This window comes from Sus scrofa, chromosome 13 (genome assembly GCF_000003025.6).
Source record: "Sus scrofa isolate TJ Tabasco breed Duroc chromosome 13, Sscrofa11.1, whole genome shotgun sequence".
Classification (NCBI taxonomy): Eukaryota; Metazoa; Chordata; class Mammalia; order Artiodactyla; family Suidae; genus Sus; species Sus scrofa.
This window is the reverse complement of record NC_010455.5, coordinates 29468623-29484124: the sequence shown is the minus strand read 5'-3', so window position 1 is coordinate 29484124 and position 15502 is coordinate 29468623. Positions and strand designations below refer to the sequence as shown.

At 42.4% G+C, this 15502-nt stretch overlaps 2 protein-coding genes across 5 annotated transcripts in view; one reads left to right on the top strand and one right to left on the bottom strand.

Annotated features, from left to right (window-relative positions):
- LRRC2 (leucine rich repeat containing 2) overlaps positions 1–6335 on the top strand; it is a 46388-nt gene extending 40053 nt beyond the window's left edge. For 3 of the 4 annotated variants that reach the window (XM_021068202.1, XM_021068200.1, XM_021068201.1), the window contains one exon: positions 3977–6335. In XM_021068202.1, the coding sequence (XP_020923861.1) occupies positions 3977–4160 (184 nt within the window). In that variant the 3' untranslated portion in view covers positions 4161–6335. Of the gene's footprint in view, positions 1–473; positions 482–3976 lie in introns of those variants that run through there. The other variant, NM_001128484.1, reaches the window with a different exon arrangement.
- RTP3 (receptor transporter protein 3) lies at positions 7848–12557 on the bottom strand. Its single transcript, XM_003358408.5, has 2 exons — positions 10970–12557; positions 7848–9528 (listed from the first exon to the last, which is right to left on the bottom strand). The coding sequence occupies exons 1-2, from the start codon at positions 11128–11130 to the stop codon at positions 8604–8606; spliced, it is 1086 nt and encodes a 361-aa protein (XP_003358456.1). The 5' UTR covers positions 11131–12557; the 3' UTR covers positions 7848–8603.

The following is a 15502-nucleotide window of genomic DNA, read 5'->3' as shown; positions in this document are numbered from 1 at the left end:
TTTTTAAAAAAGTCATCTCTTGTATAAAGTTAAGGTATACCTATTTAAAAATCAAAAAAACAAGATGGCAGGTGAGTAGACAGATCCATTTGGTTTGGGTTTCCCATAGGATGGTGAGAGGAACAGGGCAGTCCCAGTACCTCAGTAAAGGGCAGAAATGTTTTCCCCAGTGGTTATTTCTAGAATGTACCAGAAACTTTGGAGTCCTTTCCTCCTGCAACAAGCACACGGACACAGGAAAAGGCATAAATCAGTCTTTTTCCTTCTAATCCCCACCTGCAAGTTATCTCTTAATTTTTCAGTTCTCTTTTTTTGATAAGCTGGGCACAGCCCTGAAAGATGCCATGTGTGTGGGTTTGTGGAGGAGGTAGCCTGATCCCCATGACTTTAAAGATGAGCACCCCAGGGGCAGGTTCCCTCAGTCCCTCTCAGAAAATATCAGGCATGTGAGCTTACTCCTCCCTCGTTAGTAGGTGTCTGAAGAGGATTAGTCACATTCAGACATTCAGATGTCTCATGACATTAATGAAATATACCATTTATTGGCAAATTAAAATTTTCTCACTTAAGAAATTTTTATACAGTTACTTCTAATCTATTTGGCCATCCCTCGTCTTGAATCCTGAAATTTTATTAAATAAATGAGAAATTTGTGTTAAACATGAAACTGAAATAATAGAACCATTAATTTGTGAAAGTTTATCTTTGCATGATTTTTTTGTTTTTTTAAATGAAAATGGAATAAATATTAATGTTATAAAAAAAGTCTAACAGGAATAGAAATAAAACATAGGACCTCATATTAACAGAAGTAGAGAGAAACAATAGTTAGCTATTATTTTTTTGTTAGAATAGATGTGGTTGATTCAGCTGAAAACACACTGATTTGAGGGCTTTCTCGATCTTGGTCAATGATTCATGTACTACATTCATCAACTATTTATTCATGATCTATTGTGATCCAAGTACTACAAAAGATACATTGTGGAATATTAAATCAGACTTTAAAAAAAATTAAAGTACAGTTGATTTACAACTTGTGCCAATTTCTGCTATACAGCAAAGTGATTCACTATACACACACACACACACCACATTCTTTTTTTAATGTTATTTCCCATCATAGTCTATCTCAGGAGACTGCACATACTTCCCTGTGCTATATGGTAGGCTCTTATTGTTTATCTATTTATCTATTCTATTATTTTTTTATATAATGGTTTTTATTTTTTTCCATTATAGCTATTTTACAGTGTTCTGTCAACTCTCTACTGTACAGCATGGTGATCAAGTTACACATACATGTATACATTCTTTTTTCTCACCTTATCAGGCTCCATCATAAGTGACTAGACATAGTTCCCAGTGCTACACAGCAGGATCTCATTGCTAATCCATTCCAAAGGCAATAGTCTGCATCTATTAATCCCAAGCTCCCAATCCATCCCACTCTCTCCTCATCCCCCTTGGTAACTACAAGTCTATTCTCCAAGTCCATGACTTCCTTTTCTGTGGAAAGGTTCATTTGTACTGTATATTAGATTCCAGATATAAGTACTATCATATGGTATTTGTCTTTCTCTTTCTGACTTAACTTTACTCAGTATGAGAGTCTCTAGTTCCATCCATGTTGCTGCAAATGGCATTATTTTGTTGTTTTTTATGGCTGAGTAGTATTCCATCGTGTATATATACCACATCTTCCTAATTCAATGCAATCCCTATCAAATCACCCATGACATTTTTCATAGAACTAGAACAAGCGATCAAAAAATTTATATGGAACCACAAAAGACCCAGAATTGCCAAAGAAATTCTGAGGAACAAAAACCAAGCAGAAGGCATAACTCTCCCAGACTTCAGGCAATATTGCAAAGCCACAGTCATCAAGATACTGTGGTACTGGTACCAAAAACAGACAGACAGACCAATGGAACAGAATAGAGAACCCAGAAATAAACCCAGACACCTATGGTCAATTAATCTTTGACAAAGGAGGCAAGAACATAAAATGGGAAAAAGACAGTCTTTTCAGTAAGTATTGCTGGGAAACCTGGACAGCTGCATGCAAATCAGTGAAACCAGAACACACCCTCACACCATGCACAAAAATAAACTCAAAATGGCTTAAAGACTTAAATATAAGAAAGACACCGTCAAACTCCTGGAAGAGAACATAGGCAAAACATTCTCTGACATCAACCTTACGAAGGTTTTCTCAGGTCAGTCTCCCAAAGCAACAGAAATAAAAAGCAAAAATAAACCAGTGGGAACTAATCAAACTGACAAGCTTTTGAGCATTTCCTTTTGGAAAAGGAAACCAAAAAGACAACTTACAGAATGGGAGAAAATAGTTTCAAGTGATGCAACTGACAAGGGCTTGATCTCTAAAATAGACAAGCAACTTATACAACTCAACAGCAAAAAAGCCAATAACCCAAATGAAAAATGGGCAGAAGACCCGAATAGATATTTCTCTAAGGAAGATATCCAGATGGCCAACAAGCACATGAAAAAATGTTCAACATCACTGATTATTAGAGAAATGCAAATCAAAACTACCATGAGATACCACCTCACACCAGTCAGAATGGCTATCATTAATAAGTCCACAAATAGCAAATGCTGGAGGGGGTGTAGAGAAAAGGGAACCCTCCTGCACTGTTGATGGGAATGTAAGCTGGTACAGCCACTACAGAAAACAGTAAGGATGTACCTTAGAAAACTATACATAGAACTACCATATGACCCAGCAATCTCACTTTTGGGCATATATCCAGACAAAAATTTCCTTGAAAAAGACACATGCACCTGCATGTTCATTGCAGCTCTGTTCACAATAGCCAAGGCATGGAAAACCTAAAAGTCCATCAACAGATTATGATTTTCCTCTTGTGAAAAACTTTCTTGTACTTTATTTGATTCATCATAATTATATTTTAGTGCTATTATGTAAAAATACAAGAGTGAATTAGAGAAAATAGATATTAATCTTTGGATATATGTAGTAAGCAATTAAAATAGTTTGATTTTAAAAGTTAATTTCAGATTTTTAATTCATTTACTTCTAAATAATTATAATAATTCTATCCTTTATATATTCATATTAAGTTGAACCAAATGATATTGTCAATATTCAGCTGGCTTTGACCTACAAAAATGGTGATTTCTTAAGAGTTCAACCTGTATGTGATCAGATATATGCTTTGAATTTTTTAAAGTTTTTTTTTCCTTCATCTTATTGTCTTCTTTCTTTTCTCTCCTTCCCCATCCGATTAATGTCTGAGATAGTCTACTGCTACAAGGGAAAAAAAGTAGATTTAGTCAGTCCACATGGACATCCAACCTCATGTGATCCACGAATGATGAGGAAGTGAACATATGAATCAGCTGCACGCCCCATCCTCAGAATTTTCAACTTATCAGGCCTGGGGTGATGTTCCCAGATGATGTTGATGCATAAGTCTGAGAAACACACCTTGAGAGCTATTGATATAGACCAACCTTTGACCAGAGAGAGACAGAGAGAGAAAGAGAGAAGGAAGGCAGCAACCAGTGGACAGAGGATTATTTACTTAGTATAAGGATTATTTACTAAGCTTGCGTGTGGTTTAGGTATAGCCCAAAGTTCTCTTAGAAACTGTATCCCCTTCCACCTGGTATCCATAGTTCCAAGTCCTTGGCCATCTATTTCTATTTTATCAACCTATATTATCTTACGATCATACAGTTTCCAAGATATTGATGTAGCTGGTTGGGAAAGATTACAAAAGATGAGACTTAATAATACTGTGTTCTTCTATCTTTAAATATCTCTAAAGCATGACTACACTTTTGTAACGGTGAAAAATGCATTTATCTCTGTAGTCAAAGAATGAAGCATCAATAATTTGTGTTTTGACATAGGCACAGCATGTAATTTTACTTTATAATAGGATGGAGAATGGTTGAGTATATTTTTTTCCTTTTGTTACAGAATCTGTTCCCAGCTATACCACCAAAGTGTCTTTCAGCCTTCAGCTTTGAAGCCCTCTATCGGAAGACTGTGGAATCTTCCTAACCTGTGGAGTTATAAATCTTTGGGTTGTGGGTCATGTCAGAGAGGAATAATGAATGGTTTGGGCTTAAAGACAAAGTCTAGAAACCAGGGTCATAGTTAGGAAAAGTGATTTTCAAATTTTAAATATGTGAATACCTCTCTCTGTGGACTGGAGAACTGATGATTTATATATTGATAATTTAGAGGTTCATTTGCATACACTTGTTTCCAAATAATACACATTTACTATTTTAGAAAATGTGTTATTTTAAAAATTATCACTTAAAGACCAAATTTTGAGTTGATTGCACTGTTTTCAGGCATCAAAGGATAAAGGGGTTATGAAAAGAGTATTTATATTGGACTAGTCAGATGAGAGCTTATTTTATTTTATTTTGAGTTTTAATGCATTATTTCTTTTACTGAGAACAGCTTTCCTTGGCTTTATACAAATTGTTATTTTCATACATTTTAAGTTATATTTTATTAGTGTAGGCTCTCAGGAAAGACTAGGTATAAACTGGGCCTTGAAGGTAGGAAGAAGGGGTGGATTGTCTGCCTAGGCGTTGGGCTCGGACGGCAGCCGAGTGGAGGAAGTGTGGGCCTGGCTGGTCACAGGAAGCTTGTATGGCCTGCATGGATGGTCAGCCTGCCCTGAGTGGACACCTTAGTGGTCCTGGGACCCATCTCAGAGCAGAGAGCAGAGGCAGTGCCCCCAGGGACCCATCCTTCAAGGTGGCCATATAAGGTAGTAGGAATGACCACACTGACGAGGAGTTCCTAGCAAGGCTTTTCTGCAGGTAGCACAGGAGAACTCTGCCTGTGGCCAAGACTCTGTGGTCCAGAGGGAGCTCATGAGGCTGGGTTTACACTGGCAAAGCAGAGATTCATTACAGGGATTTGGACTTTTACATCATACTGTATAATGTGGAGAAATTGTACAAACATCTATTTTTATACTATTGGGCTAAAATAGACAGGATTGTGAAAGTGTTGATGGTAAGTTAAAACAAGTAGTTTTTGTGACTAAGAAGAAAAAAATGCATATATTCACATGTTTCTACATGATTCAACAACTCTTTGGTCTAGCCCAGTGCTATCCAGTAGAGCTTTCTGCAGTAATGGGAATGTTTTATATCTATGCTGTCCAATTTAGTAACCACCAGATTCACGTGCTTCTTGAGCCCTTGGACAAGGTCTGGTGTAACTGAAGAACTAAATTTTCAATTACATTTAAATTTAAATAGGCAAAGGTAGTTACCATATTGGACAGTACAGGTCTAGCCAATTGAGTTTTTTGGAAGTTAATCTGAGCTAGAAATGAAGGGTAATTTTTATTTTCTTATCCTAGAATGGTTAATAATGATACCCTAATATTGTCTTGATAGGCTTAATCATAATTCTAAATATTTATCCTCAACAGACATAAAACAGAATATTCTAAAGCTACATGGTAATGCTTCAGTAGAGCACTGCTTCAACTTAAAAACAAACTCTAAGAAGTAGGTTAAGAGATGAAATGAGTAGGAAAATGAGAAGTCACTTTAATTGAGCCTCAAACAATTTTCATATTTGCATTTAAAAATATAATTCAAATTTATTAGTCATAATAGTGAATGATCTTGGAATTTTATTTCATGCCAGGTATATGTTATTGTTATTATTTTTTTGTCTTTTTAGGGCAGCATCCGCAGCATATGGAAGTTCCCAGGCTAGGGTTTGAATCAGAGCTGCAGCTGTTGGCACATGCCATAGCCACAGCAACGCCAGATCCAAGCGGCACCTGTGACCTATACCACCGCTTGCAGCAGTGCTGGATCCTTAATCCATTGAGCTGCAATGGGAACTCCCCAAGATATGTTATATACAGCCAGATGTAAAAATACATCTGAAAAGGGGGACAATGGGACTTTCACATAAATTGACAGTCCATAACTCGTGTAAAATTTATTTCAATAAAATCAGTTTTTTGTGCAAAAACCTTGTCTCATTGTTACATAAAAATAACTTAAAAAGTACTATATTGACATATAATTATTTTATAATACTCCCAAACAAATGTATTGTTTAAATATGAGGCTTGTAGAAATACTATTTACTTTAGTCATATAAATATAAAAATGTAGAAATATTCTAAAGTAGATTAAGCATCTTAGAGGAAATAATAGAAGTTTGAAAATTTTACATGAATCATATGGACTGATGCATAATTTGGAAGAGTAATTTTTGTAGTAGAATATAGGAATGAACATTAAAGCAATGTGAATGAAGGAATAAAATGTAATTCTTAGGGGAAGAATGTTCTGGTTCCCAAAGCTTATTATTATACCCATTCTTCATATGTTGGAAGTTAAAGGGCGAAGACACTTCAGTGAAATCATGAGTAGCACATTTTTTCTTTTTTTTAATTTTATGGCTGCATCTGCCACCTATGATGGAACTTGCACTACTCTGGATCTTTAACCCACCAAGGCCAGGGATCCAACCTGCACCCTCATAGAGGTAATGTTGGGTCCCTGTCCTTAACCTGCTGAGCCACATAGGAACCCTGAGTAGTGTATTTAATTAATAGCAAGATCTACACCAGATTTCTTGAGTCTAGCTTTCTAGAACCACCATTTGGGATGCTTGCCAGGCACCAATTTAGGGTAACTCATGATGATTGTCAAGAGTTAGCTCCAGAAATTAATTCCCTTTGTGTCCACTCCTGTTCCTCCATGGGTCTTATTACTGTTTGAATGGGAAAGAAACTTAGATACTCTTAGATATTTAGATATTGTTCTGTGGTGTATATAACTGAAAGAATTGAAAGCAGAGTCTCAACTAAATATCTGTACACTCATGTTCACAGCAACATAATTCACAACAGCCAAGAGATGGACGCAACCCAATGTCTCTCAGTGGATGGCTGAATAAACAAAATATGGTACATACATACAAGGAGTATTATTTAGCCTCAAAAAGGAAGGAAATCCTGTCACAAGAGACAACATGGATGAAACTTGAGGACATCATGCTAAGGGAAATAAGCCAGTTACAAGAAGACAAACACTCTATGAGGTATCTAAAGAAGCCAAATTCCTAGAAACAGAAAGAATGGTGGTTAGCAGGGGTGTAGGGGAGGGAGAAAAGGGGAGTGGTTATTTAAAGGCTTTAGAGTTTCAGTTTTTCAAAATGAACAAATTCTAGAGCTTCCTCTAGGGGGAGGGGCCTGTGGGCTGGGCCTCTGCCAGACCCAGCCTGTGCCTGATGAGAAAACCAGATGGGTGGAGGAGAGGAAGGGCAGTGAAAAGAAACATTTGTTGTAAATGTCTATTGTTTCCATTTTAGCCACATAAACAGCAGGATTCCTATTTCTAGATTTAAAAAAAAAGAATGAGTCTTAAAATTATTCTCATTAATTAGAACAGAAAACTTAAAAAGCAACTTGCTTTCAGAATCCTGGTGAGAATGGAAGCACAGACTTCCGCCCTTGGTCCTTCAGAACAGGCTCCTGACTACCCCCACCCCCACCCCTGCCCACCCTCCTGCACTGATGTTTTGCTTGGTTTTGTTTATCCCCCCCACCTTTTTAGGGCCACACCTGCAGCATATGGAAGTTCCCTGGCTAGGGGTTGAATCTGAGCTGCAGCTGCTGGCCTACGCCACAGCTCACGGCAACATGTGATCCTTAGCCCACTGAGCGGGGCCAGGGATCGAACCTTCATCTCATCAATACTACTCAGGTTTGTAACCCACTGAGCCACAATGGGAATTCTGCCCTGATGTTTTTGATAGAGAAAACCTACAATGAGAAATAAGCACATGCTCCTAATGGATGCGTATTTATTTTTTTCTCATTTTTAAAATTATAGTTGATTTACAATGTTGTGTCAAATGTATTTATCTATACATTATTGCACTATACCATTCTACTAATAGGTTAGCATACATTATATAACATGCAACAAGAAATAGTAAAGTATAAAGAAAAATTACATGGAGTTGTAAGGATATCTCCCCACCTTGGTGGATGGTCCTGCCTCAGCCCTCAGGTGCGTGCTGCTCCTCTGCAGAGACCAGTATTCCAAAAGCCGGAGCTCTCGGGCTAACGCTTCAGACAGCAAATGCCGCCACAGACTGACGTCAGAGGGTCCATGTAGAATTTTCTGGTAACAGGGTCCTGGGTTTCATGAGAATTCCAGATCATTTTGGGAGCCATAAATGCTTTGACCTCCATTTTCCAGAGAATGAATGAAATTATAGCATTTTTCTTTTTCTTTTTTTTTTTTAAAGCTGATGTGAAATTTACATTAAATTAACCATTTTAAAGTGAGCAATTTGGTATATTCACAGTGTTGTGCAACCATTACCTCTAAAATATTTTCATCATCCGCCACCTAGAAAAAACCCTACAGATTAAATAGCTGTTCCTCATTTCCTTCTCCACCCCACCTCCAGCCCCATGATTGGGGGGAAATGACAGACACTTCCTGTCTCTGGATTTATGTATTCTGAATATTTCACATCAGTGGGATTAGACTGTGTGTCCGAGTTTTTAAACTCAGCATCATGCCTTTGAGGCTCAGATAGTGATTTTTATAACAATTACAATGACGATGATTATTAGGATGAGACAACAGCAACAGCCTAAATTCCTGCTCCTGAAAGTTTGAGCTGTGTGGGAATAGTAAACCTCCCTGGAGAGGGAGTCTTGCACTCTTCTCTCCACTTGGAGGTAGGTATTCGCTCTCCACCTCTGAGAGCTGGTGTCTGTTCTTGGGCTCTGGGATTTGGTCTTTGCTCTCGGGCTCTGGGAGTTGGTCTTTCTTCTTGGGCTCTGGGAGTTGGTCTTTGCTCTCAGGTTCTGGGAGCTGATGTCTACTCTCTGGCTCTGGGAGGAGTTGGTATCTGCTCTTGGGCTCTGGGAGCTGATGTCTGCTCTCTGATTCTGGGAGTTGGTGTCTGCTCTTGGGCTCCAGGAAGTGGGGAGGCTCTCAGCTTGTGTAGCTTCAGGAAACCAGGGTCTGGGTATTACCTTCTTTTTCTTCACTGCATCCTCTGTGGTGCTACTCCTTGTGGGAGAAGGCATTTGGATTGCTATCTCAACGGGGGGTGAGCTTATTGTAGGAAGTGATGGGGACATTGGTGCCTGCGTGGCCAGACCTAACCCACTCTGGATGCAAAAGCCCTGCAGACATGCCTCACAGTTGTCACTGTCATGTGGCCCTTCAAGAGAAACTTCCTTGATGATAGGAATCTCCACCAACTTAAATCCTTCTCCGTAGCATTTCTTCAGAATTCGCAATACCAGATTGTTCAGGATCCTTGAGATGTTCTCTTCTGTGAACTTGGGAACCTCAAACGAAGACTGGGAGCACTTCTTACATCTTTGGGAAAAGATCCTCATCTTCACCTGGCCCCTGGACTCCCCCTCACTCCAGTGCATGTGGAAAAGGACCTGAACTTGGGAGGAGGCCCAGTTCTGAGAGCATGATGAGCACTGAAACCTGTGGAGACAGAAGACAGGACCCTCAGTTGGCTCATTATGGCCAAGTTGTGGGCTGTGCCCGAGGGGCACATGGAGACATGATTTGACTGGGATCATGGATTGTTCCTGTCTCCATTGTGCCGCCAACACACTCTGTGACCCACAGGTGTGTCTGCCATGAAAACAGCAAATCACAAGCCATCAGAGCTGGAAGGGGTCTTGGGCAAATTCTGTGTCTAATGTCATTACTTTAGAGCTGAGGAACACACTGGGAATTTGTCATGCTTAGAGACATAGTGGATAGAAGAGGCAGGACTGGAACTCCAGTGTCCTGACCCCAAACCAAGGCTTCTTCAAACATAGATCTAAGTTGGTCAAAGGCTACAAGTACAGCACCCCCAGGAACCCTGAGCTGCAAGCCTCAAATAGGTACAGGTGAGTGTAGATATGTGTGATCTGAATGTTTGTGTCTCCCCTCCCCAACAATTGCCATGTTGGAGATGGTTGCCAGAGGAGATGTTGCCAGAGGAGATGGCACCTTGATGGTGTCCAGAAGGTAGAGACTCTGGGAGGTGATTAGGCCATGAGGGTGGAGCCCTTGTGAATGGGATTTGTGTTCTTATAAAAGAGACCCCACAGAGCGTCCTAACTCCTGCCATGTGAGGCTGCAATGAAAAACCTGTGACTCAGGAGAGGAGATGGCACCTTGATCTTTGACTTCCCACCTCCAGAACTGCAAGCAGTGAGCTGAGACTCTGCTCCAAAGGATGTTCCCAGTGTCAGCTCCTGGCCTGGGAAAAGTACGGGCCACCAGGAGAGGAGAGCTCTGCTTCCTCTACCCAGACCCTCTCCTGGGGGAGGTGGTATGCAGGCAATGAGCATGGCCCCAGTTCTGGGATCAAGTCCCAAGCTCCCACCCCCAATCCTTGGGGCTCTGCTTTCCCATTTGAAAAAAAGGGTGAGACTTTGGATGACTTCTGAGGACACTATTTTTAAAAGGATCCATCTTCTCCAAGTAGAGAGGGGTAAGGTTGCTGTGTGTTGCCAGCTCCCTGGTCCTCAACCCCTTCCCTGAGGGGGTCTCTTCAGCATCCAGGGCTTCTCCCCTGGGTTATGTTGGACCCCAGGCCTTCCAAGGAGGGAGCATATGCCCTGAGCCTGGCTCAGCCAACTCTCCTGCAGTTGAGGGAAATAACATTCATTCCTCCGCTTCTCTTTTCCTGATGCTTCTCATGCTTTCCCCTCACCCTCAGATTTCTATCTGAGCGTCAGCCAGTCCTGCTGTTGTTTTGGGGTTCCATATAAGGAAAAAAATCTTTAATGGTGCTAAAACATCCTTGGATGATGGGCACCTTACTTCCTGTAATCTTCACTTTGTAAGTATGAGCTGAACAAGTAACAAGTATGCACAGTAAGAAATAAGCAAGAATTTTCTGGAATATTACCATCACATTCCTTACCTGGCAAAAGCCCACTGCTGATATTGTGTCCACCCTGGCTTCAGGATGTTGGGAAGAAGGCTTCTGTCTAGTATCAGGGTCCACATGTGCCATGGCTTCACCTCCTGAATTAACTCCTGGAACACTTGCTTCCACACCTCGGTGTTCTGACCCATCGCCATGGTCCCGGTGAACTGACCACATCACCGTCACCTGGGCTCTGAGAGATCTGGAGCAGGACACAGGAACTGGAGCAGGTTTCCTGTTTTGGAGAGCAAGGATTCAGACCTGCTTGCCCCTTATATCCCTGAACTGGGCATGTACTGGGTCTTTGCCCCAAGGACAAAGATCAGTTGATTCTGGCTCTAAGTTCTAAGAACAGCACTAGACTCCACAGGGAATTTCGAAAGACGTGGAACGCATGGCTTCATCCAGCAAACTATTACCAAAGGAGGGCCCCGGACTCTATGATAGGAGGGGTGGATCTCAGGCAGGCTCTGCCATTTGCCCATCTTTAACCAGGAACACACCTTTACTCCCTGTAAACAGTGGAGACAGGCTGCAGTTGCCCTGTCTAGTTCTAATGTTTAAAGATCCTTATCCACTGGGCTGCTGGGCTGATGATCTGGGAGGAGAGACGCACAGGAGGACATGGCCATCCTGGGACCTTGATCGAAGCCCTGCATCCCTGCCTCCCAGCTCTTGCTCTTTCCTCCCTTGCTTGTGCCAAGTCTCTGCGGGACGGTGTTCCATAGACACTAAGCCGTCCAAGGCATCTCCGAAGCCCACTCTTCCATCCACTGGACACCAAGCCCTTGCAGTTCCTGGGTCCTGGGAATGAGGCTACAAGGGCTCCACGTGGGTGGGCGGCCACAGTATACCCCGAGGTCATCCCTGTCTCCTCATCATCCCTGTCTCCTCCAGGAGAGGCTTAGGAAGGAGGAAGTTGAGATGAGCAGGGCAGAGTCCAGAGTGAGTAGGCAAGTCTCTCCGTGTGTGCTTCACAAGGCCTGTTCACGGACAGCCTGGCCTGACCCGTGTCACTGACCACCTCTCAAGAGAAAAGCCCTGCCTTCAGCAAATCCTCCAGCCGGGCAACCCCTGTCTCAGCTCAGGCCTGCATAACCATCTCTGTCCTGGTCTCTTGGCCCCTCCAGGCTACTTGAGCCACTTTCCATTACTGCAGCTGAGGGTCTTTCCAGAAGTAGAAACCCCCACCTACACTGGGCGGTAGCATGGCATTTGGACCCCTCCCAGGCCAGGCCTTCCAAGTTCATCTTCCCAAAAGGCCACATGCGCCCCACCCCCGAAACTCCACCCCTTGCCCTCTGTGCCATCCTCTGAACACTCCTATCCTCCCAGCTCTCCGGCCTTGCACTCAGGTCCACTCCAAGCAGAGCACCTGCCTTCCCTCCACACGGCATGTCCCACCATCCACTCCCCTGTCCTGCCTGGTGTTAACTAAGGAAATTCCTGCACTGGGCTCCTATCTGTGGCTGGAGGAAGAAATTGCCTCCTTTTCCCCCTAAAAGCAAATGCTCTTCTGCATCATAAAGCTCATTCAGATAAGGTGCTGACCAAAGAATATTTAATAAAGGAATCTTTCTGACTCTGTGACTGGTGTGAAATATTGTGTGAAAATATCACATCTAGTTCTGTTTCATTAAAACCACCCTCGAGGAGTTCCTGTCATGGCACAGCGGAAACGAATCTGACTAGGAACCATGAGGTTGCAGGATCAATCCCTGGCCTCACTCAGTGGGTTAAGGATCCAGCGTTGCCATGAGCTGTGGTGTAGACCACAGACATGACTTGGATTGTACACTGATGTGGCTGTGGCATAGGCCGGCAGCTGTAGCTCCGATTTGACCCCTAACCTGGGGACCTCCATATGCAGTAGGTGGGGCCCTAAAAAGCAAAAAACAAACAAACAAAAAAAACCACACTCTAAAATAATTGTGCAAGGAGGTTTTTGGAAGATACCCAGATAGTGTTTCTGGGTCACATAAAGATTTCCTTTAGCCTCTTAATACATTCAAAGTATTTAAGAATGTGTGACACATTTAAGTTAACATAGGCTAGGTGTCTTCTCTCTAACTACTATGAGTAACATCATTTACCTGTTTTTTCCAGAGAATTCTGGGTTTCCAGGGTTGGGGGCGGGGTGCCAAGGCTTGGCAAAGCTCAGCAGGGCTGAGGAGAAGGCATCAGGTATTCATACTTATGTACAATTGCAGCACTACTGGCTCCAAGTCCAGAAGTTCTCATTGAGTTGGTCGGGCCATCAGCATTTCTAAAACACTCCCCAAGTGGTTCTGAGGCTCTGTTATGTGGCAACCACATGAGGTGGAAGGGAAGGAAAACCTGGAGAAATCCTGGTGGCAAGCACACGAGAAGGAGAGAGACCCATAGCCAGAGGTGTCCCTTCCACCTGCAGTGCTGTGGCTGAAGCAGCAAGGCTTACAGAGCCTACTTTGGGGGCAACCAGTCCTAGAGCTGCCTGGTTGCCTCCACCAGCTGGGTCAGACAGTGGCAGTCTGAGCAGTGGGCCAGGAGGAAAGGGAAGGGATAGAAGGGGGAGGGAATGGGGGGATGGGGGAGGAACGGAAGGGGATGGGTTGGGCAGGTGGCGTTTGACAACCTCACAGCCACCTCTTTCCCACCCTCCCTGCTGCTGCCCCAGAGTTCAGCTCAACTTCTTCAATAACAGGTCCATCTTGGGAAGCCTAAGTCTTCCCTCCTCACCCTCCAGTGTTATTTCTCCATATTACTTGGAGAAATAACACTGGCTCAGGTTAGAAATTAACCAGATTTGAACAACCAATCGAAAAATGGTCAGAAGACCTAAATAGACATTTCTCTAAAGAAGACATGCAGATGGCCAGTAGAAAAAATCCTCAACATCAGTAATTATTAGAGAAATGCAAATCAAAACTACAATGAGGTACCACCTCACACTAGTCAGAATGGCCATCATTGATAAGTCTACAAATAACAAAAGCTGGAGAGGGTGTGGAGAAAAGGGAGCCCTCCGGCACTGTTTGTGGGAATGTAAATTAGTACAACCACTATGGCAAAAAGTATGGAGGCTCCTTAGAAAATTAAATATAGAACTACCATATGATCCAGCAGTCCCACTGCTGGGCACATATCTGGACAAAACCACAATTTGAAAAGATAATGTACCCATATGTTCATAGCAGCACTATTCACAATGCCCAAGACATGGAAACAACCTAAATTTCATCAACAGGTGAATGGACTAAGAAGATATGGTACTTATACACAATGGAATACTACTCAGTCATAAAAAGGAACAATATAATGCCATTTGCAGTAACATAGATGCAACTAGACATGATCATAGTAAGTGAAGTAAGTCAGAAAGAGAAAGACAAATATATGATATCACTTACATGTGGAATCTTAAATATGGCACAAATGGACCTATCTGTAGAACAGAAACAGACTCACAGACATAGAGAATAGATCTGTGATTGCCAAGGAGGAGGGGGGAGAAAGTAGGAAGGACTAGGAGTTTGGGGTTAGTGGACACAAACTATTACATTTAGGATGAACATGCGGTGAGGTCCTACTGTACAGCACAGGGAACCATATCCAGTATCTTGGGATAGACCCTGATGAAATATAATATAAAAAAGGGAATGTATACGTATGATGGGTCATTTTACCTTACAGCAGAAATTGGCACAACGATTTTTTTTTTTTTGGTCTTTTTAGGGCCACACCCATGGCATATGGAAGTTACCAGGGTAGAGGTCAAATCAGAGCTGTAGCTGCTGGCCTACACCACAGCCACAGCAATGCCAGATCTGAGCTACGTCTGTGACCTACACCACAGCTAACCACCACGCTGGATCCTTAACCCACTGAGTGAGGCCAGGGATTGAACGCACATCCTCATGGATACTAGTCAGGTTTGTTACTGCTGAGCAACAACTGGAACTCTGGCACAACATTATTTTAAATCAACTATACTTTAACTTTTTAAAAATGTTTTTAAAAAGAAATTAATCAGATTTAGGAGCCCTCTTAATTTCCATTTTTCAAATTCTTTTTTCTATTCTCCTTCCAACTACTTTCAACTTCAGAGCAGATTAGGAGATTGAGAAAGTGGGAGAGGATACAGTGGGAGAGTCTGGACAGGAAGTCAGGGTCTTTTGTCTGGGGCTCTGGCCAGCTCTGTGACAGTGGACAAGTCACTTCAGCTTTCTGAGGATGAAATGTGCCTTTTATGTGGAAGGGTGTGAGGCATGCTTGGTGCAGAGAAGAGCCCTTAGCCTGATGCTGTTATCTCATCTGGTGCACTTGATAAAAACAATTTCCTGGGCCTCATTTGGAACACCCTCAACTCTTACTGGGACCCATACCACTCCAGAAAGAGAAATTTCTGTGCATAAATAGGCGCTTGCATTACTGCCTGTTACCTGGCCAGGGCATGGCAGGCTTCTGGCCCTTCCTCATGTGAATGGCTAACACTCTTTCTGAACACTGGGCTGGGCCCTGGGTCAGCTGCTCGGAAAAGGCCACCTC